At 43.1% G+C, this 24,483-nt stretch overlaps 1 protein-coding gene across 1 annotated transcript in view; it reads left to right on the top strand.

Moving 5' to 3' along the window:
- Nucleotides 1-24,483, top strand: part of LOC306855602 (membrane-associated phosphatidylinositol transfer protein 3-like) — a gene marked incomplete at both ends in the record, with an annotated part of 159,023 nt that overhangs the window by 78,586 nt on the left and 55,954 nt on the right. The window contains 2 exons of the mRNA XM_079394375.1: nt 14,825-14,947; nt 17,370-17,569. Coding sequence (XP_079250501.1) covers nt 14,825-14,947; nt 17,370-17,569 — 323 coding nt within the window. The remainder of the gene's footprint in view (nt 1-14,824; nt 14,948-17,369; nt 17,570-24,483) is intronic.

Genomic DNA, 24,483 nt, shown 5'->3' with positions numbered 1-24,483 from the left:
AAGGAGCTAAGACATTCAGGGATTTATAAGTATTTAACAAGATTTTAAAATCTATACGATGTTTGATGGGGAGCCAATGCAGTGTTGACAGAACCGGGCTAATATGATCGTACTTCCTGGTTCTAGTAAGGACTCAAGTTGCTGAATTTTGGACCAACTGTAATTTGTTGATCAAGCGTGCAGAACAACCACCCAATAAAGCATTACAATAGTCTAACCTTGAGGTAATAAACGCATGAATTAGTATTTCTGCATTTGACGTTGAGAGCATAGGTCGCAATTTAGATATGTTTTTGAGATGGAAAAACACAGTTTTACAGATGCTAGAAACATGGCTTTCAAATGAAAGATTGCTATCAAACAGCACACCTAGGTTCCTAACTGATGAAGAAGAATTGACAGAGCAGCCGTCAAGTGTTAGATAGTGTTCTAGGTTATTACATGTGGGGTTTTTAGGTCTGATAATTAACACTTCTGTTTTTTAAGAATTTAGCAGTAAGAAGTTACTTGTCATCCAGTTTCGTTAGTTTCTCAATTTGGTGTGTTTCACTGGGCAGCGAAGAAATATAGAGCTGAGTATCATCAGCATAACAGTGAAAACTAACAACATGTCTCCTTATAATATCTCCCAAGGGTATATGTAAAGCGTGAAAAGTAACGGCCCTAGTACTGAGCCTTGAGGTACTCCGTACTGCACTTGTGATCGATATGATACCTCTTCATTCACTGCTACGAACTGATGGCGTTCAGATAAGTACGATTTGAACCATGCTAATGCACTTCCACTAATGCCAACAAAGTGTTCTAGTCTATTTAAAAGAATGTTGTGGTCGATAGTGTCGAACGCAACGCTAAGATCCAGTAGAACTAATAAAGAGATACAACCACGATCAGATGATAGAAGCAGGTCATCTGTAACTCTAATGAGAGCAGTCTCAGTACTATGATACGGTCTAAATCCTGACTGGAATTCCTCACAAATACTATTTTTCTCTAAAAAGGAATATAATTGCGAGGATACTACCTTTTCTAGTATCTTTGACAGAAAAGGGAGATTTGAGATCTCTCTGTAATTAACTAAATCTTTGGGGTCAAGTTGAGAGGCTTAATAACAGCCAATTTGAAGGTTTTGGGGACATATCCTAATAACAGTGATGAATTAATAATAGCCAAAAGAGGATCTATGACTTCTGGAAGCAGCTCTTTCAGTAGTTTAGTTGGAATAGGGTCTAACATACATGTTGTTGGTTTAGATGATTTAACGCATTTATACAATTCTTCCTCTCCTATTGTAGAGAACGAGTGAAATTGTTCCTCAGGGGATCTATAGTGCACTGATCTGATGCAATATTGTAGCTGACGGCTGCACGGTTACAATTTTATCTCTGATAGAATCGATCTTGGAAGTAAAGTAGTTCATAAAGTCATTACTGCTGTGCTTTTGGGAAATGCCAACACCTGTTGATGCTTTATTTTTCGTTAATTTAGTGACTGTATTGAATAAATACCAGGGCTTATGTTTGTTTTCGTTTAGAAGAGACGAAAAGTAATCAGATCTAGCAGTTTTTAATGCTTTTCTGTAGGATAGGGTATTTTCCTGCCAGGCTATACGAAATACCTCTAGTTTTGTTTTCTTCCATCTGCGCTCCATTTTCCGGGCTGCTCTCTTTAAGGTGCGAGTGTGCTCATTATACCACGGAGTCGGACTGTTCCCTTTCAGGAACGTCGAGCTGCGTCGGAAGACGCTATGGTAACGCTCTCAGCGTCATTCCGCTCTGAATATCGTATGCAATCAGTCCAATAGAAAGGGCGAAGCGTCACGGGCGGGGTGACGTCACGACCCGGAAGTATATAAGCACGTGAGGCGGCGCCCGCGTTAGCTTTTTGTCATTCAGCAAGCGCTCTGTGTGTTGTCAGTCCATATCTGTTTTGTGAGTCTTATTTAGTGTTGTATGTCCTGAAAAGAAATTAGACATCCCTAAAGCCAAGACCAAAACAGGGGGCGATCCTAGATCGCGTTTCAGATTGTGTGCTAGTCCACTGCCTGCGTTATGAAAAAAAAAAAAGCATTATGAGCGGGGACACACATGATCTGTGCGTGGTCTACCTGAGTGCGGAGCGCGAGGCAGCGGCTCTCGAGGGAGCTGACTGCCCGCATTGTGAGCGGCTCTCGCTGCGCACACTCCGCACTCGGAGGGCTCTCTTCGAGAAGAGAGTCTTTGTGAGCTCCCCGCGTGGTGCTGGCCCCGCTTTTGCCCTCTCTTCCCCCCGAGACGAGGGCTCAACGCTTCGTCTGTCTTCCTCCGAGGAGGTTGACGTGACGAGCGTTGATGAGGTTTCGCCGCCTCTGTCGCCCCAATTTATATAGAAGGAAAGCGAGCTCTCCACGCGCTGTCGGCCCCGCTTTGTGCAAAAGAAAGATAGAGCGGTGGCTGCGCTCGCACGGCTCGCAAATGGATCAAAACAAATCCAGCGCCCGCTCTCTGTGCTCGGAAGCGGTTCTCTTCCCCAGAGAGAGGGCTCGACGCCCCGCTTGTCTTCCTACCGAGGAGGTGGATGAGAAAGACGGTGATGAGCGTTGTAAACTCTAGTGTTGCACAAGCACAAATAAAGCCAGCCCCACTCTGCCGAGGCAGAGCGGCGGCTGCGCTCGTTGGGCTCGTAGAAAAAAAGGCTGATCTGGCTGGCGGGCATTTAGAAGAGAAGAGAAAAGAAACTATCTTCTCCCGTATCCACCAGATCTGGCGCCCCGTCTCGCGGTTCGGAAGCGGTACTCTTCCCCCTGAGACGAGGGCTTGACGCTGCGTCCTCCGAGGAAAAGGGATGTGACGAGCGTTGACGAGGTTTAGCCGCCTCTCTCGCCCCAGTGTGAGGAGCCACAAGAGCCTTCAGTTTCCCCCGATCTCCACCGAGGTGTTGAGATCGCGGGTGGAATCTTTGAGGGCAGATGGTATGCGCGCTCTCGAAATTCAGGCGGCTGCTGGGCGGGCGCAGCCTCCTCCGCATACCAGCTCCTCGCGCAGCAGGTCCTGACGGGCGAGCCCCAGGACCGTGGAGAGCGACCCCTACTGGGGTGGAGCGGCTTGCACCGCGGCTCACGGTGACCGTCTCCCCTCGGTGCTCTCCAGGGATTTGTCTGTCAACCCTGCAGTTCCAGGGCACGGCAGGTCCCAGCGAGTGTTTTTTTCTCAGAATTCCCCGCCGGGAGTGACTGCGGGCCTGAGAAACTCGCCTCAGTTGCCAGAGACCGCGTCTCCCTCCGAAGCTCCGCAGCGAGACAGCGGTCTGGCCATTTCTCTGACACCAGAGGTCAGTTTCGAGAGCCTGATTCCCTTAGTAGACCATTGGGCAGTGAGCTGCCGAATGTGTCTCTTTGGGACCTGCCTGGCAGGGTCTGGTTCGTTCAGAGGTCCTGACGGGCGAGCCCCAGGACTGCGGAGGATGACCCCTACTGGGGTGGAGCGGCTTACACCGCGGCACACGGTGACCGTCTCCACTCGGTGTCCTCCGGGGATCTGTCTGTCAACCCTGCAGCTCCAGGGCACAGCAGGTCCCAGCGAGTGCTTTTCTCAGAATTCCCCGCCGGTAGTGACTGCGGGCCTGAGAACCTCGCCTCAAGCGCCAGAGACCGCGTCTTCCTCCGGACTTCCGCAGCAAGACAGTGGTCTGGCCATATCTTTAACATCAGAGGTCAGTCTCGAGAGACTGATTCCCTTAGTAGACCATCTAGTGGCCAGGCAGCGGCTACCAGATGTGTCTCTTTGGGTCCTGCGGACGGTAGAGCATGGTTATTCCATCCAGTTCGATGGGCCACCTCCGCCGTTCAACGGGGTTTGCGTGACTACGGTCCGCCCCGAGCAGGCTCTGGTTCTGGGACAAGAAGTCGAGAATTTAGTAAGGAAGGAAGCCATCGAGTTGGTTCCTCCTCACGAGACTCGCGCCAGCTTCTACAGCTGATACTTCATTGTTCCAAAGAAGGATGGGGGGCTGAGGCCCATATTGGATCTGCGAGCTCTGAACCGCTCAGTCAGAAAGCTGAAGTTCAAGATGCTTACAGTCAGGCAGATTATATCTCAGATCAGGTCCGAGGACTGGTTTGTCTCGATAGATCTCAAAGATGCCTATTTCCATATATCCATCCTTCCCTCTCACAGGAAGTTCCTGAGGTTCGCTTTCGGGGGCAAAGCGTATCAGTATCGGGTTCTTCCTTTCGGCCTAGCACTCTCACCCCGCACTTTCACCAAGTGTGTGGATGCGGCACTGGTCCCGTTGCGACTGCAGGGCATCCGCATACTCAATTACATCGACGATTGGTTGATTCTCGCTCAGACAGAGCAGTTGGCGGTTCGGCATCGAGATGTCGTTCTCGCCCACATGAGAGAGTTGGGGTTGAGACTCAACGCCAAGAAAAGTGTGCTGTCTCCAGTTCAGAGAACCACTTATCTAGGCGTGGTGTGGGATTCGACCACGATGCAGGCATGTTTGACCCCTGCTCGGATCGAGTCGATTCTCACGGCAGTCAGGAGAGTGCGTCAAGGCCAGCCATTCACTGTCAAGCAGTTTCAGAGGCTGCTAGGGCTTATGGCAGCAGCGTCCAGCGTGATTCCTTCTGGCCTGCTGTACATGAGGCCCCTACAGTGGTGGCTCAAGAACAGAGGGGTCTCCTTGAGGGGAGACTCGCTCCGCGCTGTCAAAGTGTCACGCCGTGGTGTCCGTGCCTTAGACATGTGGAGAGATCCTCAGTTCTTGGTTCAGGGCCCGGTGCTGGGAGCTCCGTGTCGCCGCGTCTCGCTAGCGACGGACGCATCCCTCACCGGTTGGGGTGCGGTCATGAGTGGCCACCCTGCCCGTGGTCTGTGGAGTCGACGCCACCTATCGTGGCATATCAACCAGCTAGAGATCCTAGCTGTGTTCCGTGCGATCAAGCACTTCCTCCCGGACCTAAGAGACCGCCATGTGCTGGTGCGCACCGACAGCACGGCAGTAGTCTCGTATATCAACCACCAAGGAGGTCTGAGGTCGCGCCCCTTGTACAAGCTGGCGCACCAGATCCTGGTGTGGGCCCAGGGCAAGTTCCTATCCTTGAGAGCTATTCACATCCCTGGGCATCTCAATGTGGGAGCAGACGTTCTGTCGAGGCAGGGGCTGAGGCCCGGGGAATGGATGCTTCACCCAGAGGTGGTGAAGCAGATCTGGAAGGTCTTTGGCCAGGCACAGGTGGACCTCTTCGCCACTCGAGAGTCAGCGCAATGTCCCCTCTGGTTCTCTCTAGCTCCGCCAGCCCCGCTGGGTCTGGATGCTATGGTGCAGACGTGGCCGAGGCTGCGTCTGTACGCCTTCCCCCCGATCGCTCTGCTCCCGGGAGTTCTGGAGAGAGTGCGCCGGGACGCGGTCAGTCTACTGCTAGTAGCGCCGTTCTGGCCGGGCCGAGTATGGTTCTCGGACCTGATTGCTCTTCTCGACGGCACCCCGTGGCCGGTGCCTGTCAGAAGAGATCTCCTCTCACAGGCAGGGGGGTGCACCCCCGCCCGGAGCTATGGAAGCTGTGGGTATGGCCTCTGAGGGGGCGCAACTCGTAGCTTCCGGTCTGTCAACTGAGGTTGTTGAGACCCTCCTTCAATCCAGAGCTCCCTCTACGAGGAAACTGTATGCCTGAAGTGGAAACTCTTCACTTCCTGGTGCGGAGACCGCCAATTTGACCCAGTTAACTGCCCAGTTGGTACAGTGCTGGAGTCCCTGCAGGCCCGGTTCTCCGCAGGGGTAACCCACTCCACTACTAAGGTCTACGTGGCAGCTATTTGTCATACCACGCCCTTATCGGTGGCCAAGCAGTGGGCAGATACCCCCTAGTTACATGTTTCCTCCGGTGCGCGGAGGCTGAGGCCTCCTGTACGATCACGTCCCCACGTGGGACCTGGCTGCGGTTCCGAGGCTCGGTGTGAGCACCTTTGAGCATGTCGAGGAGATAACAGATAGACTCCTCACCTCCAAGACCGTCTTCTGGTTAGCCATCATTCTCTGAGGAGGGTGATCACCTTCAGGCCCTGTCTGCGGCCCCTTCGATGTTGACTGTGTGCCCGGTTCGGCGAAAGTCTTTCTCTACCCCTGAAAAATGGGGTACGTACCGAAGGTTCTAACGGTCGTACCACAGCCGGTCGTACTCCAGGCCTCTGTCCTCCTCCCTTCGGCCAGGAGAAGCACAACCGTATGTGTCCAGTGTGAGCACTGGGCACGTACATCCACAGAGCTGCCCTGTGGAGAAAGTCGGACCAGTTGCTGGTATGCTATGGTCCGCCTAAGGGGGGTCTCCCTGCTACGAAGCCCACTCTTAGTAGGTGGATTGTGGATGCTGTTAATCTTGCTTACGAGGCCTCTGGGCTTGCCCATCCGCTGGGAGCCAGAGCGCACTCAACTAGAGGTATGGCGGCCTCAAAGGCCCTTTGGGCAGGTGTCCCAATACGGGACATCTGCGACGCTGTTGGATGGTCCATGCCCCTGACCTTTGCGAGGTTTTACAACCTTGATCTCCGAGCCACTCCAGGCTCCTCTGTCCTTTTGTCCTGACACAGACAGGGACTTGTCAGTATGGAGGCGTTGGTATAGCGTTCCCATAGCGTCTTCCGACGCAGCTCGACGTTCCTGAAAGGGAACGACCTAGGTTACGTATGTAACCCAGGTTCCCTAAGGGAACGAGAGCTGCGTCTCGCAGCCATACTTCCGGCATCCCTGCCAGCGCTTGCTTCATGACATGGAGCTAACGCGGGCGCCGCCTCACGTGCTTATATACTTCCTGGTCGTGACGTCACCCCGCCCGTGACGCTTCGCCCTTTCTATTGGACTGATTGCATACGATATTCAGAGCGGAATGACGCTGAGAGCGTTCCCATAGCGTCTTCCGACGCAGCTCTCGTTCCCTTAGGGAACCTGGGTTACATACGTAACCTAGGTCGTTTTCTTTGATCTTCCTTAAGCGTAAAGGAGCAACTGTATCTAAAGTGCTAGAAAAGAGAGAGTCCATAGTTTCGGTTACATCATCAAGTTTTTCTGCGCTGTTGGATATGCTGAGGAATTGAGATAAATCAGGAAGATTACTTACAAAGCAGTCTTTTGTGGTAGAGGTGATGGCTCTACCATACTTGTAACAAGGTGTAGAATTTACAGTTTTAGCTATATGGAGTTTACACAAGACTAGATAATGATCTGAGATATCATGTCTAGTCTTGTGTAAACTCCATATAGCTAAAACTGTAAATTCTACACATATATCCCCAGTCACCGTAGCCACCCGATCCGGTCCGTATCCAGATCAGATGGTGGATCAGCACCCAGAGACGACCTCTACAGCCCTGAACGTCATAGGAGACCAGGACACTGAGATGAGCGCCAGAGACGATCCCCAGTGAGGACACCACCACTTAGACAGTGGTGAAAGGAATCGGGAAAGACCACTGGAACCAGTTGAACCCTTACAATCTGACTTTGCTGCAGTTGGAATTGAACTGCTGGTTCGTTTGGCCAGAGGAGAACTGGCCCCCGACTGAGTCTAGTTTCTCCCAAGGTTTTTTTTCTCTATTCTGTCACCGATGGAATTTTGGTTCCTTGCCGCTGTCGTCGCCTCTGGCTTACTTAGTTGGGGACACTTTATTTCCAGCGATATCGTCGACCTGATGGCAAAGACACTATTTAAACTGAACTGAGCTGGATGATGACATCACTGAATTCAATAATGAAATGCCTTTAACTGAAAATCTTTTTTTTAATCTTTTCATTTTACATTATTGACACACTATTTTCCTTTTTTGATATTGTGCAGTTGCTTTGACACAATTTACAATGTTAAAAGCGCTATATAAATAAAGGTGACTTGAATTGACATAGCAATGGATCGGTCAAAAAAATCTGTCAAAATAGTCTGTGCATTAAGGACATGACTCGCAATTAAAGCTTTTTTAATTTCCAACAACACAATAATAATAAAACAATGCATATAGCAGTAAAAAATAGGTAATAAAAAGCATATTAGCGTACCCTTAAAATAGTTGAAGGCGGCGGGTCTTTGAGTGAAAGATCGCATGCGCATCTGAGCAAATTTAGATTTCAAAAATTCTAAATTTAAATTCAGATTTTTTTTTAGGGAATCACGTAGGCTATGTTATAAATTTAAGACACTGTCTATGATTTATCTTTACAACATGCTACACTAAGCTACGCTAAAAGTATTTTCTGCTATCTGTATAGGCCAATGAAACTGGCCAATGCAACGAATTTATGTCAATAAATTATAGCTACATTCAAGCTACCCAAGTCATAGTGAAAAGTTATTTAAAAGCATCTGTAATGCAATAAAGTAATTTGCAATGTTTTTTCGAGCTATTTTCAAAACATTTGCTACTTGGATTTAAAAAAATCGATAACACTTTATAACAGGGGTTCTCAAAGTCTACATTCAAAGGTCCAAATCTGAATTTTCATCAGTGTCAAAGGTCCGGAACAATTGGTTATTACAAAACGTGTTTTTAATAAACATACATAACATATAACAAATAATGACTCATTTAAAAAAAAAAAAAAGGTTCCCTTTGCATTCAAAATACTTTAATAACAAGTGCAAAAGTGGCAAAACAATTAATTTAAGTGTCAGCAGTAGAAGTCTACCTATAATGTTTTTTCTCTGGCCAATGCCGATATTTAGAAATCAGGGCAGCCTATGGCCAATATATGATGCTGATTTTTTGGGCCGATTTTCTCTTTTTTTCCCTTTATATCAAAAGAGAGTTTGCGTAAATGGTCATTGTAGGGCACAAGATAGTAATAGTAGTAGTAGTAGCCTAATTCATAGTAATAATACATAGCTCAAAACTTAAGCACCTTCTCAAAACAGTTCTGAAGCATGCTTTTTTGTTTATGTTTGCTGACAGACACCAGTGTTTCCCGCAGACTAGCAAATGCAAGTTGATTCTCTGCCAGCAGGAGGCGCTGTTGGAGCGTGATATATAGTTTCCCCGGTAACGACTGTAATCAAATAAGCGCTACTTTATCAGCCATTACAGGAAAGACCAAATTAAAATTGACATCAAAGCTTTTCTGAAGAAAACGGACGGTTCTTTTAAAAGATACATTCATATAAAAACACCCATGCAGCATTTTATTTTTGAAACGCGCAGTGCTCAGTTTATTCAACGAAGTATAAGCCTTTTGGAAAATCTATTTGTAGCGGTCAGTTTTGATATTGTGACAAGCCGCCACAAATAAATGTATACACTGGGCACTGCTATGACAAATTGCCATAATATAAGTGATAGCAAAACAAAACAAAAAAATAAAAATATTAGCGGTGAAATGTCGCCCGATTATGCCAAACGTCATACGCTCACTGGATGTCATGATGACAACAAATGTCATGAAGGAAAAGTTTCAATATCTCGCCTGCAATTTCGGACCTTCTCCAAAAGACATTAAAAAATAAGAATAAATAAACAAATGATTTACAAGTTTAACGTGCGTTTATCAAAGTAGGAAATATAATTAGTGTTCTTGAAATATGAAATAGAAGCGGGTCCGGATTGAATTCCCTCCGGGTCCGGATCCGGACCGGAGTCCGGACTTTGAGAAGCACTGCTTAATAATAACGTTCAGTTGTAAGTCATTTATAATTGATTAGTTAATGATTAACTAATCTTTTAGAAAACACGACTGTGTTCATAAATGATTAATAAGAAATGTTAATATGTTTATCTATGTTTTGTAGATTAAGTTATAAATCATTTACAAGTGATTAGATAATAATGAACTAATAATTTACAAAATATGACTATACGTTCACAAATGATTATTAAGTAATATGCTAATGATTTACAAATCTGTAAGTATATAATTTTTGTATGTTTCGTTAAAGTTGCAAGCTGGTCTGTTAAAAAGCACAATGCAATGTAAGAATTAGCTCTTATTTTATTATTTTATTTTTAGCTTCGGCGAATTAAATGTTAAGGATTAGGGTTGATTTGACTGAATTGATATTAATTCAATATTATTTATACCTTACCAGCGAGTCGTTAAAATCAGTATATCTCAACAATTTTGTTTATCTTGCTTCGTGGCCACGATCAAAACAAACAAAATAGTAATTTATCAAATTTTAAGCAAAGTAGCAAAGGACCAACAGCTCAAGGCAGTAACCACTCAAGTACAAAACACAAACACTGCTCTGTAAAATGAAACACGTTTATTTGCTAACTGTTACTCTACAATACATAACTAAGCTGAATAAAACAAAACACACACGCGCAAACACACACACACACACACACACAGTTCAGAGGATATTGCGGTTTGAAGAAAGTTTAAGGTTCTAATGCTCGTTTTCCAAGAGTTCTCTAAATTCAACCTGAGGAAGTCATAAGCAGGGAACTTTAATATCTTTACTTTTAAAGATTAATTCAACCAGCCCGAGGAGACTGTTTGTTACTTACTTTTCAGGTTGAGTCGATAGCTAATCTGGTGTTTCCCATGTTCCTGCATGCTCGAGGGGAACCTCCGGGCTGCTGATTTCGTTGTGCGTGATGTCACTGGGGATGCCTTCTTGTGATTGGCACTTGCCTGGTTCCTTGAGAGAAGCGACACTTGAAGTTCTTCTCTGAGTTTCTTCCGCGTAGCTTCAGGCTTTCAAGGGATTCTTCAGAAGTTTGATGAATTATTGGTAGTTGTTGAATGGTCAGCCTGATGTAAAGGCTGTGAGCGCGTTGCAGCGCGACCAGTGATGGAGCCAAAGTTTCTTTTCAAGCCAGTGAGCCCCAGCAAGCAGACTTTGTGTCTGTTTTTATCGGGCTGATTTCAGTCCCTCCCATTTGCTGTGTGATCCAGTCAGATTGTCCCTGTAGGCGGAGCGCCATCCCGCACTGTCCTTCTTTGGACATAAAATTTAATCTATTCTGCGATCTTCATGTGGGGAATATTTCTAATAACTTCTTATAAAAGTATTCGTCATTCGTATAATGTTGAAAATAGACATAATTCACACCGAATTGTTGCATTTCTCATGACCATTCATATGAAATCAAACTCGATATATTTCACACACATTAATAGCTTTTCCTGCTAGAATAAAAAGGGTGACAAATTAAAGATTAGAACTAATACATCACACATAAAAGGGCATAGAACACACTTATTGGTAAGCATATTGCTCCAACACTTTAAATGATTTTAAATGATTGTCCTTTTGAGAAATCTTGCTGCAAGTTTGAATCTCTTTGTCCATTAAAATAACAGTTGGAGATGAACACGCAGCAGTCATGTGACGGTCATGTTACAGATCTAGTGTTTTGTGGGCCTAATTGTCCTTTTCCTGTTGGACAGACTATAGCTCCATACATTGCGATCACAAGGTGCTTCTTGATACAAAGAGATCTTTGTTATTTTCCTGATTAAGTTAGTCATTATCACCATTCTGAATAGAGACGAAAACGCTGACAGAAATCCACTAAAGAATTTTGACATCAGTGGTAGTGACAATTAACTTAGCACTCGTGATGGTTCGGAGAAGGGGAAGACTTTAGCTTCATCTTGAAATTAGTTTATTTGATTGCTCATTGTGGGATAGTATATGAAATTCCTGCAGCTATTATGCTATTTTTAAAAAAAAGAAATGATTTGCTGTCAAGTGAATAAATGTGTAAATGACTTACAGTCAGGGGATTTCAATGGGTTGTATTAAACCCTTTCTCTAATCAGCACAGACTTGTGTTCTGTGTGGAGTGTGTGGGCTCTAGTGATAATGTGAACCAGTTTTCCCTAGAATAAACGGACAATATCGTTCGCTGGTGTGGACGCTTGTTATCTTTATATTTATCTTTATAGTTATCGTTTTTGGTGTGAAAGGGGCTTAAACCAGTGTGGTCTTCCTACAACAGTAAAAAAAGCATGGCATACCGGAAAGAAAATGTAGAATTAAGTCATTAATTTTATTTTATTTTTTCACCCAAAAAGTATTCTCGTTGCTTCATAACATTCCGATTGAACCACTGATGTTACATGGACTACTTTGACTATGCTTTTGGTACCTTTCTGGGCCTTGAACGTGTTGTAAGGACTTTTAGCTCTTATTTAAGCTTTTAGGGAATCGAATCTTAAAGATTCGGGTTGATTTGATTAGACTGATTCAAAATTTATAGCATACACTTCGACTATTCGTCCAGTGTCTAGCACTTAGTGTATCTTATCAATTCTGCTTATTTCGTGGCCAATGATAATAATACAGAGTTATTATTAAAGTACTTTGGGTTAACTTTGAGCAAAGGTAACATGATCTGGGCAAAGTTTGATTTTAAAATACACAACACAAGGATTCTTTGTAAATTAAACAGATGTTTATTTGCTATTCTACTAGTCTACAAGACATGAACTAAACCTATTGAAAACACACACACACACACACACACTGTAACGGGGTGAACGAGACGTGAGACGTGCGGATCCATTTGCAAGCTTTTATTAATAAACATAGAAAAATAACAGACAGGGTCAAAACACCAGCAAACTGGTATGCCACGGGCAAGACACAAGAGTAATCCTAGGGCATGTGTGGGTCCTCGATCGGTGAACAATATCCAGAGGGCTTGAGGAGAGGGGTAGTCCGATAACCTGAGCAATAATCCAAACGAGGTAAACACAGAGTCCGAAACGGTGAGACAGGGGTTAATCCACGATACAAGGGCGGGAAACAGGAAACGAGACTAAACAAAATAAACTAAACTTAGACTTAGAGAACACAGAATGGCTCGGTAAGGCAGCTAACACTTGGAGAGTGCTAAACGCAGAACCAGACTCAGAGCTAGACATAAACACAGAAGGCTCGGTAAGGCAGCTAACACTTGGGGAGTGCTAAATGCAGAACCAGACTCGGAGCTACACATAAACACAGAATGGATCGGTAAGGCAGCTAACACTTGGGGAGTGCTATACGCAGAACAATACACGGCGATCTGTGAAAAGAAGACCATGGTTTATAAAGGGTGTGTGATTGTGAGATGGTTCTCAGGTGTGAGCGTGTGATTGAGACAGCTGTGTGTACTTGTGTGCAATGAATGCTGGGAAATGCAGTCCAGGGTAATATATGACAGTCTGTGTGGTGTGAGAGCCAATATGATGAAGAGGCGACCTCTTGTGGCAGTTGGACAAAAGACCACGAACTGGATTCGTGACACACACACACAGTTCAGGAAAATTAGTTTTTGCGATTTGAAGAAAATCCTAAGTCTAGCACTCGTTTGCTAGTTCGTTAAAGTTCAACCTGAGGAAGATCACAAGCAGAGATTCTCAGCGATCTTTACTACTTAACGATTAATTCGCCCAGTCTTCAGAAAGAATGGAGATCTGTTTTACTTGTGTTCAAGTTGACACATGCAGCGGCTGGTTTCCTGGATGGCTGCTTGAGGGAACCCCGGCTGTAGGTTGCCACTGTTGGGTGATGCCACTATGGGGATGCCCTCTGGTGACTGGCTGTTGCCTGGTTCCTTGAGAGTGACGTGATGATGCTCTGGGAATTCTTCTCAGATTTCTTTGAGTGGCTTCAGGTTTCTAAAAGTTTCTTCAGTCAGAAGTTTGACGGAGTGTTTTGTTGGATGACCCAATCCCAATGACCCAATGATGTTACGGCTGTGAGCGCAAGTGGGTGCGCTCACAGCCAACCACTTGCCGTCATCAGACGCAGACGAAAGGGCCAAAATTCGAGTGAGAGTAAGCAGCGAGCCAAGAGCGCAGAGCAGTAAGCCAAGAGCGCAGAGCAGCGGAGGGCTGTGTTTCCTTGGTTCTTAAAGTGGGCTGATTTTTGTCCGTCCCACGGCGAGTAATCCAATCAAATTGGCCCAGCAGGGTGGAGCCACGTTCCGTGCTGCTCCTTTTCTGTGCATCCATTATATGCACGTGAGGAGTATTTCTACCAGCTTTAATAACTTCTTATAAAAGTATTATCACATGCTTACTGTTTATATAATATGACCATTTCATCTGCACCAATGATTTGCAATTATCGTGACCATTCATACAAAACTAAACAATGGTTATCTGCTTAAAAGGGAGACGTTATAAGGCAAAGATTACAATAAAACACATTGCGCATAAAAGGGCATAGAACACAATTATTAGTAAGTATATTGCTCCAATACTTTAAATTATTTTAAATGATTTTCTTTTGAAATCGTTTATTTTAAACTTTTCTGTCCATTGTTGAAGATGAACACGCAGGAGAGCAGGGAGCGAGTCATGAGACGGTCATTTTACAGATCCCGAGTTTGCAGGCCGGAGGGCGTCAGTTAAGTTAACCCTTGTTCGACCTTATGGACATTTTTGTCCATTTCAGTTTTGTAAATTTGTCCCCCGCTCTGGAGGCAGGTAGCCCTGCCCCTTGATCCCTGGAGGCCTCCAGATCGCCCACCTTAATGCAGCAACACAGTTAACACACATAATTTAATGCAGCAACACAGTTCATAGTTGCTGTATGTCAGGAAACAGGGAGAGCCAGTAAGCTAAAGCATCTCCACTCAACCTCCTAGGCAAAATAGCGGCCAAATCTTGCATTTGTGCATCAGCACAGACCTTAACTACAAGGGAATTTGGTATATATTTGATAGCCTGATAATGAGAAAATTTTAAGCAAACTGTAATTTTTGTGTGAATTATTCCTTTAAAATATATTTCAGTTTTTCTTAAAATAGGAAATGTAGATAACATCACAAACATTGTTTATATGTTTAAAAAGTATAATGATTAAATGGGAATATAGGTTGTCTCTCTCTGCTGCTTATATTGTGCTGTGTTCTTGTTTCAGGTGTGCCTGGTGGCAGATTGTGTTGGTGGGGTTCTTTGTTTTGACGCCTTGTGTTTCAGTGGCGACAAGCAGCACAGAAGCCCTGAGGGTGGCAGCACAAACAACAGTACAGAGAGTCTAAAGGTTCAGATGAACATGCACACACACAAAACCACCCTGAACTCCTGCCTTTCAATTCTGTTTAGAGCTGACTGTCATTCTGTCCTCATCTGACATAAATCCATGTCTGCTTGAGTGAATCCATCACATCTCTACCCTTCAAAGCTTTTTATCCATTCTCATGACTAAATGTCATAGGGATTTTTTTTTTCCATTCTAGTTGGTCTCCTCCTCAGCTCTCTCCCTGTCTTTAAAGATTTGTTTCTGAATTTGTTATACTTCATGTTATTTCAACTCATATTGCTTTCCTTCTGTCCAGAGTTTAATTTTTACCCAGTGTGTCTACTATTTGCAACAGTATTGCCAGATTTCTAGTGACCATGTCTATCTGTGCTTCTTGGTGCTGATGGTTTAATAAAAGCTCAGTCACCTGTGCAGTGCCAGCGTGTGATAAAGATACACCACATGACACATCAGTTGATGAGCAGATGCCTCAGCAACAGTGGAACAGAGACAGACAACCCAGTTTAGGGGTCAATGAGTCACTCTGTTACACATGTATCAGAGTTGCTTGAGGTGCATTGTTGAAGAGTTAAATTACCCAGTTACTTTTACAGCAGCCTTGGAGACCGAAGGAAGAATTGAATTAGGAGAAAACAATTGGGAGAAAAAAAAGACAAAAAATGGGGTGTGCTGAGCTGAAAGGAGTGAAACTGATGATCTAGCTGTAGTTTTTTTTTTTTAATGAAACAAGAAGATAAACCAAAAGAGTAACTCCCAGATGCAATTTATTACAAATACACAGCATATACCAGAACCAAGGAAACCAAGAGAACGGGAAATAAACAGGAAATATGAAGACAGAAACAATGAAACAAAATTAATATCTTGAAAGTCTCTGAAATTATAAAGAAAATATGTATATACACTCACCGGCCACTTTATTAGGTACACCTGTTCAATTGCTTGGTAACACAAATTGTCAGCCAATCACATGGCAGCAACTCAATGCATTTAGGCATCTAGATGTGGTGAAGACGACTTGCTGAAGTTCAAACTGAGCATCAGAATGGGGAAGAAAGGGAATTTAAGTGACTTTGAACGTGGTTGTTGGTGCCAGACAGGCTGGTGTGAGTATTTGAAAAACTGCTGATCTACTGAGATTTTCATGCACAACCATCTCTAGGGTTTACAGAGAATGGTCAGAAAAAGAGAAAATATCCAGTGAGCGGCAGTTGTCTGGACGAAAATGCCTTGTTGATGTCAGAGGAGAATGGGCAGACTGGTTAGAGATGATAGCAAGGCAACAGTAACTCAAATAACCACTTGTTACAACCAAGGTATGCAGAATACCATCTCTGAGCGCACAACACGCCGAAACCTGAAGCAGATGGGCTACAGCAGCAGAAGACCACACCGGGTGGCGCTCCTGTCAGGAAACGGAGGCTACAATTCGCACAGGCTCACCAAAATTGGACAATAGAGAATTGGAAAAACGTTACCTGGTCTGATGAGTCTCAATTTCTGCTGCAACATTTAGATGGTAGGGTCAGAATTTGGCGTAAAGAACATGAAAGCATGGATCCATCCTGCCTTGTCTCAATGGTTCAGGCTGCTGGTGGTGGTGTAATGGTGTGGGGGATATTTTCTTGGCACACTTTAGGCCCCTTAGTACCAATTGAGCATCGTTTAAATGCCACAGCTTACCTGAGTATTGTTGCTGACCATGGCCATCCCTTTATGACTACAGTGTACCCATCTTCTGATGGCTACTTCCAGCAGGATAATGCACCATGTCACAAAGCTCAAATCATCTTTTGATTTCTTGAACATGACAATCAGTTCACTTTACTCAAATGGCCTCCACAGTCACCAGATCTCAATCCAATAGAGCACCTTTGGGATGTGGTGGAACGGGAGATTCACATCATGGATGTGCAGCCGACAAATCTACAGCAACTGCGTGATGCTATCCTGACAATATGGACCAAAACCTCTGAGGAATGTTTCCAACACCTTGTTGAATCTATGCCTCGAAGAATTAAGGCAGTTCTGAAGGCAAAAGGGGGTCCAACCCGGTACTAGCAAGGTGTACATAATAAAGTGGCCAGTGAGTGTATATGGGTATGGGTTATCTGATTATAGGTAATGTAGTTATTAAACAGTTATGGGAATTTGGTTATTACTTTTTTAAGAATTTACATTGAAATCACACATAATTTGTGGCATCTATAGAAGCATATATCCTCACTTAAGGACCACAGTGTTTCTAGAGGCCATTTGTGAATATGAAAACATATTAGATGGTGGGAACTTTAACCTAAAGGAAAAATAAATAATAATAATAAGGGAGCAAGATGACACCCACAGCTATGAAATTTTGATAATGAGGAACATACACTTCTGGCTGTACCACTGATTTTGGATACAGTGTTTTTTTTTTCAGGAAAAGCCAGGTGTGGTGAGCTCTCTGAGCCCCACTCTCCGAGGCAGTAAGCGCCTGAGTAAGAGCAACATTGATGTTTCAATCCCATGTGATGCACTGTCTGGAGTCTGTCCAGACAGTTTGTCTGGACTCATCCGTAAGCAAAGTGACTCGTGTGATGCAGACGTGGCCAGTGGTCAGCGTGAAGTCTTTATCAGCAGGTGAGATATGGGTTTGTCCATTTTTTCACTGACGTGTCATTGTTCATCATATGATGGGAAAGGGTTGCACATAGATGTACTTTAAATCTTTTCACTAATTTAGTTGGAACAAATATATTCATTTGTGCCATGTCCTGGAGCACATGGCAGGTGCATTTCTAAGATCTAATACGAAAAAACTAGAAATTACATATACAAACCGATTCCAAAAAAGTTGGGACACTGTACAAATTACGAATAAAAAAGGAATGCAATAATTTACAACTCTCATAAACTTATATTTTATTCACAATAGAATATAGATAACATATCAAATGTTGAAAGTGAGACATTTTGAAATGGCATGCCAAATATTGGCTCATTTTGGATTTCATGAGAGCTACACATTCCAAAAAAGTTGGGACAGGTAGCAATAAGAGGCCGTAAAAGTTAAATGTACATATAAGGAACAGCTGGAGGACCAATTTGCAACTTATTAGGTCATTTGGCAACATGATTGGGTATAAAAAGAGCCTCTCAGAGTGGCAGTGTCTCTCAGAAGTCAAGATGGCATGAGGATCACCAATTCCCCCAATGCTGCGGCAAAAAATAGTGGAGCAATATCAGAAAGGAGTTTCTCAGAGAAAAATTGCAAAGAGTTTGAAGTTATCATCATCTACAGTGCATAATATCATCCAAAGATTCAGAGAATCTGGAACAATCTCTGTGCGTAAAGGTCAAGGCCGGAAAACCATACTGGATGCCTGTGATCTTCGGGCCCTTAGACGGCACTGAATCACATACAGGAATGCTACTGTAATGGAAATCACAACATGGGCTCAGGAATACTTCCAGAAAACATTGTCGGTGAACACAATCCACCGTGCCATTCGCCGTTGTCGGCTAAAACTCTATAGGTCAAAAAAGAAGCCATATCTAAACATGATCCAGAAGCGCAGGCGTTTTCTCTGGGCCAAGGCTTATTTAAAATGGACTGTGGCAAAGTGGAAAACTGTTCTGTGGTCAGACGAATCAAAATTTGAAGTTCTTTTTGGAAAGTCCGGATGACATGGCGTCCCAGTTAAAGAGGACAAGGACAACCCAAGTTGTTATCAGCGCTTAGTTCAGAAGCCTGCATCTCTGATGGTATGGGGTTGCATGAGTGCGTGTGGCATGGGCAGCTTACACATCTGGAAAGGCACCATCAATGCTGAAAGGTATATCCAAGTTCTAGAACAACATATGCTCCCATCCAGACGTTGTCTCTTTCTGGGAAGACCTTGCATTTTCCAACATGACAATGCCAGACCACATACTGCATCAATTACAACATCATGGCTGCATAGAAGGAGGATCCGGGTACTGAAATGGCCAGCCTGCAGTCCAGATCTTTCACCCATAGAAAACATTTGGCGCATCATAAAGAGGAAGATGCGACAAAGAGAGTTGAGCAACTAGAAGCCTGTATTAGACAAGAATGGGACACCATTCCTATTCCTAAACTTGAGCAACTTGTCTCCTCAGTCCCCAGACGTTTGCAGACTGTTATAAAAAGAAGAGGGGATGCCACACAGTGGTAAACATGGCCTTGTCCCAACTTTTTTGAGATGTGTTGATGCCATGAAATTAAAACGATACATTTTCTCAGTTTAAACATTTGATATGTCATCTATGTTGTATTCTGAATAAAATATTGAAATTTGAAACTTCCACATCATTGCAGTCTGTTTTTATTCACAATTTGTACAGTGTCCCAACTTTTTTTGAATCGGGTTTGTATTATATATATATATATATATATATATATATATATATATATATATATATATATCAATCATGACAACTCTCAGAAGATTTTAGCATGGTAATGGTTATGACAATGTTAATGTACTTGGTCTTGGCGGAATAGATCTGCTAAAGTGCTGCTGCTGATGGTTATTGTTGTAATTGTAGATTATTGCTGCTGCTGCAAGCAAGTATGGGAACTTGCTACTGCCAATGCATATGGCGATACAATGCTGTGATTATTTAAGACATACTGCTGCTGCACAAATAGCATATAAAATAACCCATAGCAGATATATACAGAAATATACATATATATGTTTGTGTGTGTGTGTGTGTGTGTAATATATATATATATATATATATATATATGTGTGTGTGTGTGTGTTTGTTTGTTTGTTTTACATTATATATATATATTTCATGTCTCAAATTAAAATGCTGTAAGCAAAACATGTTTCTCTGGTTTTACTTTTTTTTAGCATATGCTGCTGAAATAAACAATAGACACCAGGACAGAATTTGTAATGGTTTTACTGGTTGTAATGGGACTTGTATTGGTTTTAATGGAAACTGTAATGGACCCTGTTGGTCTCTACTGGTAACTGGTCACCCTCTATTGGTGGCTTGTTAAAACCAAAAAATCCTAATGGAATATGTCCCAAAACACAGAACAGAAAACCATTTTTTTAATGGTTTTAATGGTTAAAAGTAGGTTTGTACTGAGAGGTTGTGACTTGCACTGTAGCCAAACTCAACATCGATTGGCCAGCCGAGAAACAGGATGCTCATCCCAAAAGGAAACTGGATGAGCGCTTCCTTAAAGCCAGATCACAACCTTCACGTCGGGGCCTTCCATGTTTCCCGATCTCCATGCCAAGGTGTCAAGATCGTGGGAGAAACCGTATTCAGCCTGACTCTTCAGCCCTACAGTCATCAACTACTCAAACGTCATGGGGCTGAATGAGAAGGGTTATGGGGCGATGCCGACGGTGGAGCAGACGCTCATGAGTTATCTCTCCCTGTCCTCAGCATTGTCCCTGAAAGCCCTGAAGCTTCCCACTAGGCCCGTAAACCTAACATCTAACCTGGTTGGGAAGGCTTATACGACTGCAGTACGCCTAGGTTCCTAGTGTCAGGTGTGGGTGATGAGAGGGATGAGGACTCACTTGCAGGAGGAAAAAGGGAGCAAATGAGGAGGGTAATGAGTAAACACAGGTGGACATGGCACTTCGAACCAAACAAGACAAGACATGTGCTCACACAAAACAAAAACACAAGCACATGGCCAGCAAAACAAAATCACTAGCCATGAGCAAAGCAGGACACGAACACGCAGCTAATGAGGAGACTCATAAGCTGCATGTTCACAGAACATGACAAACATGAAAGCACGCATCCAGTGAAAAACACAAGCTGCGTGCCACACAGAACAAGACAAAACAAGAGAAAAAAAGCATGCGGCCGAAACCGAACCGCGTGCCGAACAAAACACACACACAGAGGACAGAGGAGCGCACGGTCTGAGCGAACTCGAAATCGCACGCTCCCACAGCGAGAACAAACCTGGAGCGTGAGTGTCCGAACCCTGACACGAAACCAGAACTGAGTCTGAACAAGACAGGAGTGCCGGGATCCGAACACCACGCCTCAACATGAAATAGAGCACGTAGACGAGAGAGCGCGCAGCTCGAGCACACTCGAAGCCGCGCGCTCACCAGAAAACAAGACAAGAAGGGAGTGTCAGGGCTCCGTCACAAAACCATGAATAAACTAGACCGAAGTGACAGAACCCTGGCACCTAGCTGATGACGAAGAATTTATAGAGCAGCCATCAAGTATTAGAGAGTGATCTTGGTTATTACATGCAAAAGTTTTTAGTCCAATAATTAACATCTCTGTTTTTTCAGAATTTAGCAGTAAGAAATTGCTAGTCATCCAGTTTTTGAAATCAACTATACATTCCGTTAGTTTTGCAAATTGGCAAGTTTCATCAGGTCGCGAAGAAATATAGACAAATATATCTTCAATGCCACAAATTGATGGCGGTCAGATAAGTGTGATTTGAACCATGCCAGTGTGCTTCCTCTAATGGCAACAGAATTTTCTAGTCTATTTAAAAGAATTTTGTGGTCGATAGTGTCAAACGCAGCGCTAAGATCCAATAGCACTAATAGAGAGATACAACCACGGTCAGATGATAAAAGCAGGTCGTTTGTAACTCTTATGAAAGCAGTCTCAGAACTATAATATGGTTTAAAACCTGACTGGAAATCCTCACATACATAATGTTCTCTAAGAAGGAACATAGTTTTGATAATACTACCTTTTATAATATCTTTGACAGAAAAGGGAGATTCGAGATCGGTCTGTAATTAATTAATTCTTTGGGGTCAAGTTGTGTTTTTTTAATGAGAGGCTTAATAACAGTTTGAAGGTTTTTGGGACATATCCTAATGGCAATGATGAGTTAATAATATTCAGAAGAGGATCTATTACTTCTGGAAGCACCTCTTTTAGGAGCTTAGATGGAACAGGGTCTAAAATACAGTTTGTTGGTTTAGATGATTTAACAAGATTATACAATTCTTAATTTCCAATAGAAGAGAATGAGTTGAATTGTTCCTCAGGGGATCTATAGTGCACTATCTGATGCGATACTGTGGCTGACAGCTGCATGGTTACAATTTTATCTCTAATAGTTTCGATCTTGGAAGTAAAGTAGTTCATAAAGTCATTACTACTGTGCTGCTGGGTAATGTCTGCACCTGCTGATGTTCTATTTTTTGTTAATTTAGCCATAGTATTAAATAAATACTTGGACTTGTGTTTGTTTTCTTCTAAAACAGATGTAAAGTAAGCAGATCTAGCAGTTTTTAATGCTTTTCTGTAGGATAGAGTACTTTCCCGCCGAGCAATACGAAATCCCTCTAATTTTGTTTTTCTCCAGCTGCACTCCATTTTCCGGGCTGCTCTCTTTAGGGCCCGAGTGTGCTTTTCCTTAATCTTCCTTAAGTTTAAAGGAGCAACCGTATCTAAAGTGCTAGAAAAGTGAGAGTCAATAGTTTCTGTTACAACATCAAATTGTTCTGAGCTATTGGATATGCTGAGGAATTGAGATATATCAGGAAGATTATTTATAAAGTAGTCTTTTGTGGTAGAAGTGATGGTTCTACCATATTTGTAACAAGGAGTTGGCTTTACAGCTTTAGCTATATGGAATATACACGAAACTAGATAATGATCTGAGATATCATCGCTCTGCTGCAATATTTCAACACCACTACCATCAATTCTATATGACAATATTAAATCTAGAGTATGATTTCGACAATGAGTACGTCCTGAAATGTGCTGTTTAACACCAATGGAGTTTAGAATGTCTATAAAAGCTGATCCCAACGAATCTCTTTCATTATCAACATGGATATTAAAATCACCAGCAATTAGGACTTTATCTGCAGCCAGCACTACCTCAGATCGAAAATCAGCAAATTCTTTAATAAAGTCTGTATGGTGCCCTGGTGGCCTGTATACAGTAGCCAGTACAAACATCGCAGGGGATTTATCATTAACACTTCTTTCTTTGGATAACGTTATATGAAGCAACATTACTTCGAACGAATTATACTTGAAACCCGACCTCAGAAATACTGAAAATATTGCTATAAATTGTGGCAACACCTCCCCCTTTACCTTTTGGACGCGGTTCATGTTTGTAACTGCAATCTTGGGGGGTAGACTCGTTTAAAGTAATGTAGTCATCTGGTTTTAGCCAGGTTTCTGTCAAACAAAGCACATCTAGTTTATGGTCAGTGATCATATCATTTACAAAAAGTGCTTTTATAGAAAGGGATCTAATATTCAATAAGCCAAGCTTTATCATTTGTTCATGTGTATTATATCAGTTTTTTATTTGTTGAACATCAATTAAATTGTTAGTCTTACTTTGGTTTGGATGTTTTCTCTGTATTTTCTAGTTCGGAGAACAGACGCAGTCTCTATAGTCTCTATGTGCTGAGAATTAACTGACTTCTGTGACACGAGGCGGCTAGCAGACAGTCGGTTTAGCCAGTCTGTCTGCTTCCTGACCTGGGCCCCAGTTAGTCAAGTACGAACTCTAAGACTATGTGCCATATTTCTAGAGAGAAGAGCGGCACCACCCCAAGAGGGATGAAGACCATCTCTTTTCAACAGGTCAGGTCTGCCCCAAAAATTCTTCCAATTGTCTATGAAACCTATGTTATTAAGTAGAGTAGGGCTGGGTATCGAGTTCGATACTTTTTAGGCACCGACCGAATTGCCTCGATACCACCGAGTATCGAAAAACGTCTTGTCGTTCGGTACCAAATTTCGATACCTAAGGGGTTAATCTCATCACCGTCAGTGAGCCAATAATCCTGCAGCACTAGGTGTGTTTGACTAGAAGCGGCGCGGCGCTGATTGATCAGTGTTTGACCTCCGCGAGAGCGATTATAAAGCGTACGGAGCAGTCCACTCTCTATATTGCGCGGTTTGTTTATTATACACAGACTGAAGCTCGCGTGACGCTCGCGGTCATTTCAGCGTCTGCCGCCTCACTACATCAGGACATAAACACATGAACAACATCTCCAGAACTGCTGTGAGAGTCAATTAATGAGCATTTTACCATTTGATTCGAGTAAAACTAACGTCATATCATATACACACAGAACTGTAAAGGTATTCCAGGCGACCCGTCAAAATAAAAGTTTGGTTTAACTTGGAAGACTGCGGCAGAAATATATTAATATTGTTCAGCAGACAGTACATACTGCTACTACTAGGCTACTATTAAAATTACATTTTTTTTTTTTTAGTAATGATCACACAACAGTTATTCCATGTTTTAATTTTAATAGTAACCCCCCTTTGTTTGCCAAAATAAATAAACTTTGATTTTCAATAATTTAAAGATAAATTAATGTTTTATGTCTTCATTTGAAAACCAGATACAGAACACAGAATTTCTGAGGAAAAATAAAACATTTCATAAGGCTATTTTAAGAATAAATTTAAATAAACTAAGTTGTTTTTATGCATTCAAATAATTAGACATATTACACCAGAATTTAATAACAATAAAACATATGGTGAAAGAAAATAAAACACCCACTTATGAAAGTGGA

This window comes from Barbus barbus (genome assembly GCF_936440315.1).
Source record: "Barbus barbus genome assembly, chromosome: 36".
NCBI lineage: Eukaryota > Metazoa > Chordata > Actinopteri > Cypriniformes > Cyprinidae > Barbus > Barbus barbus.
This window is presented reverse-complemented; position numbering and strand designations above follow the sequence as displayed.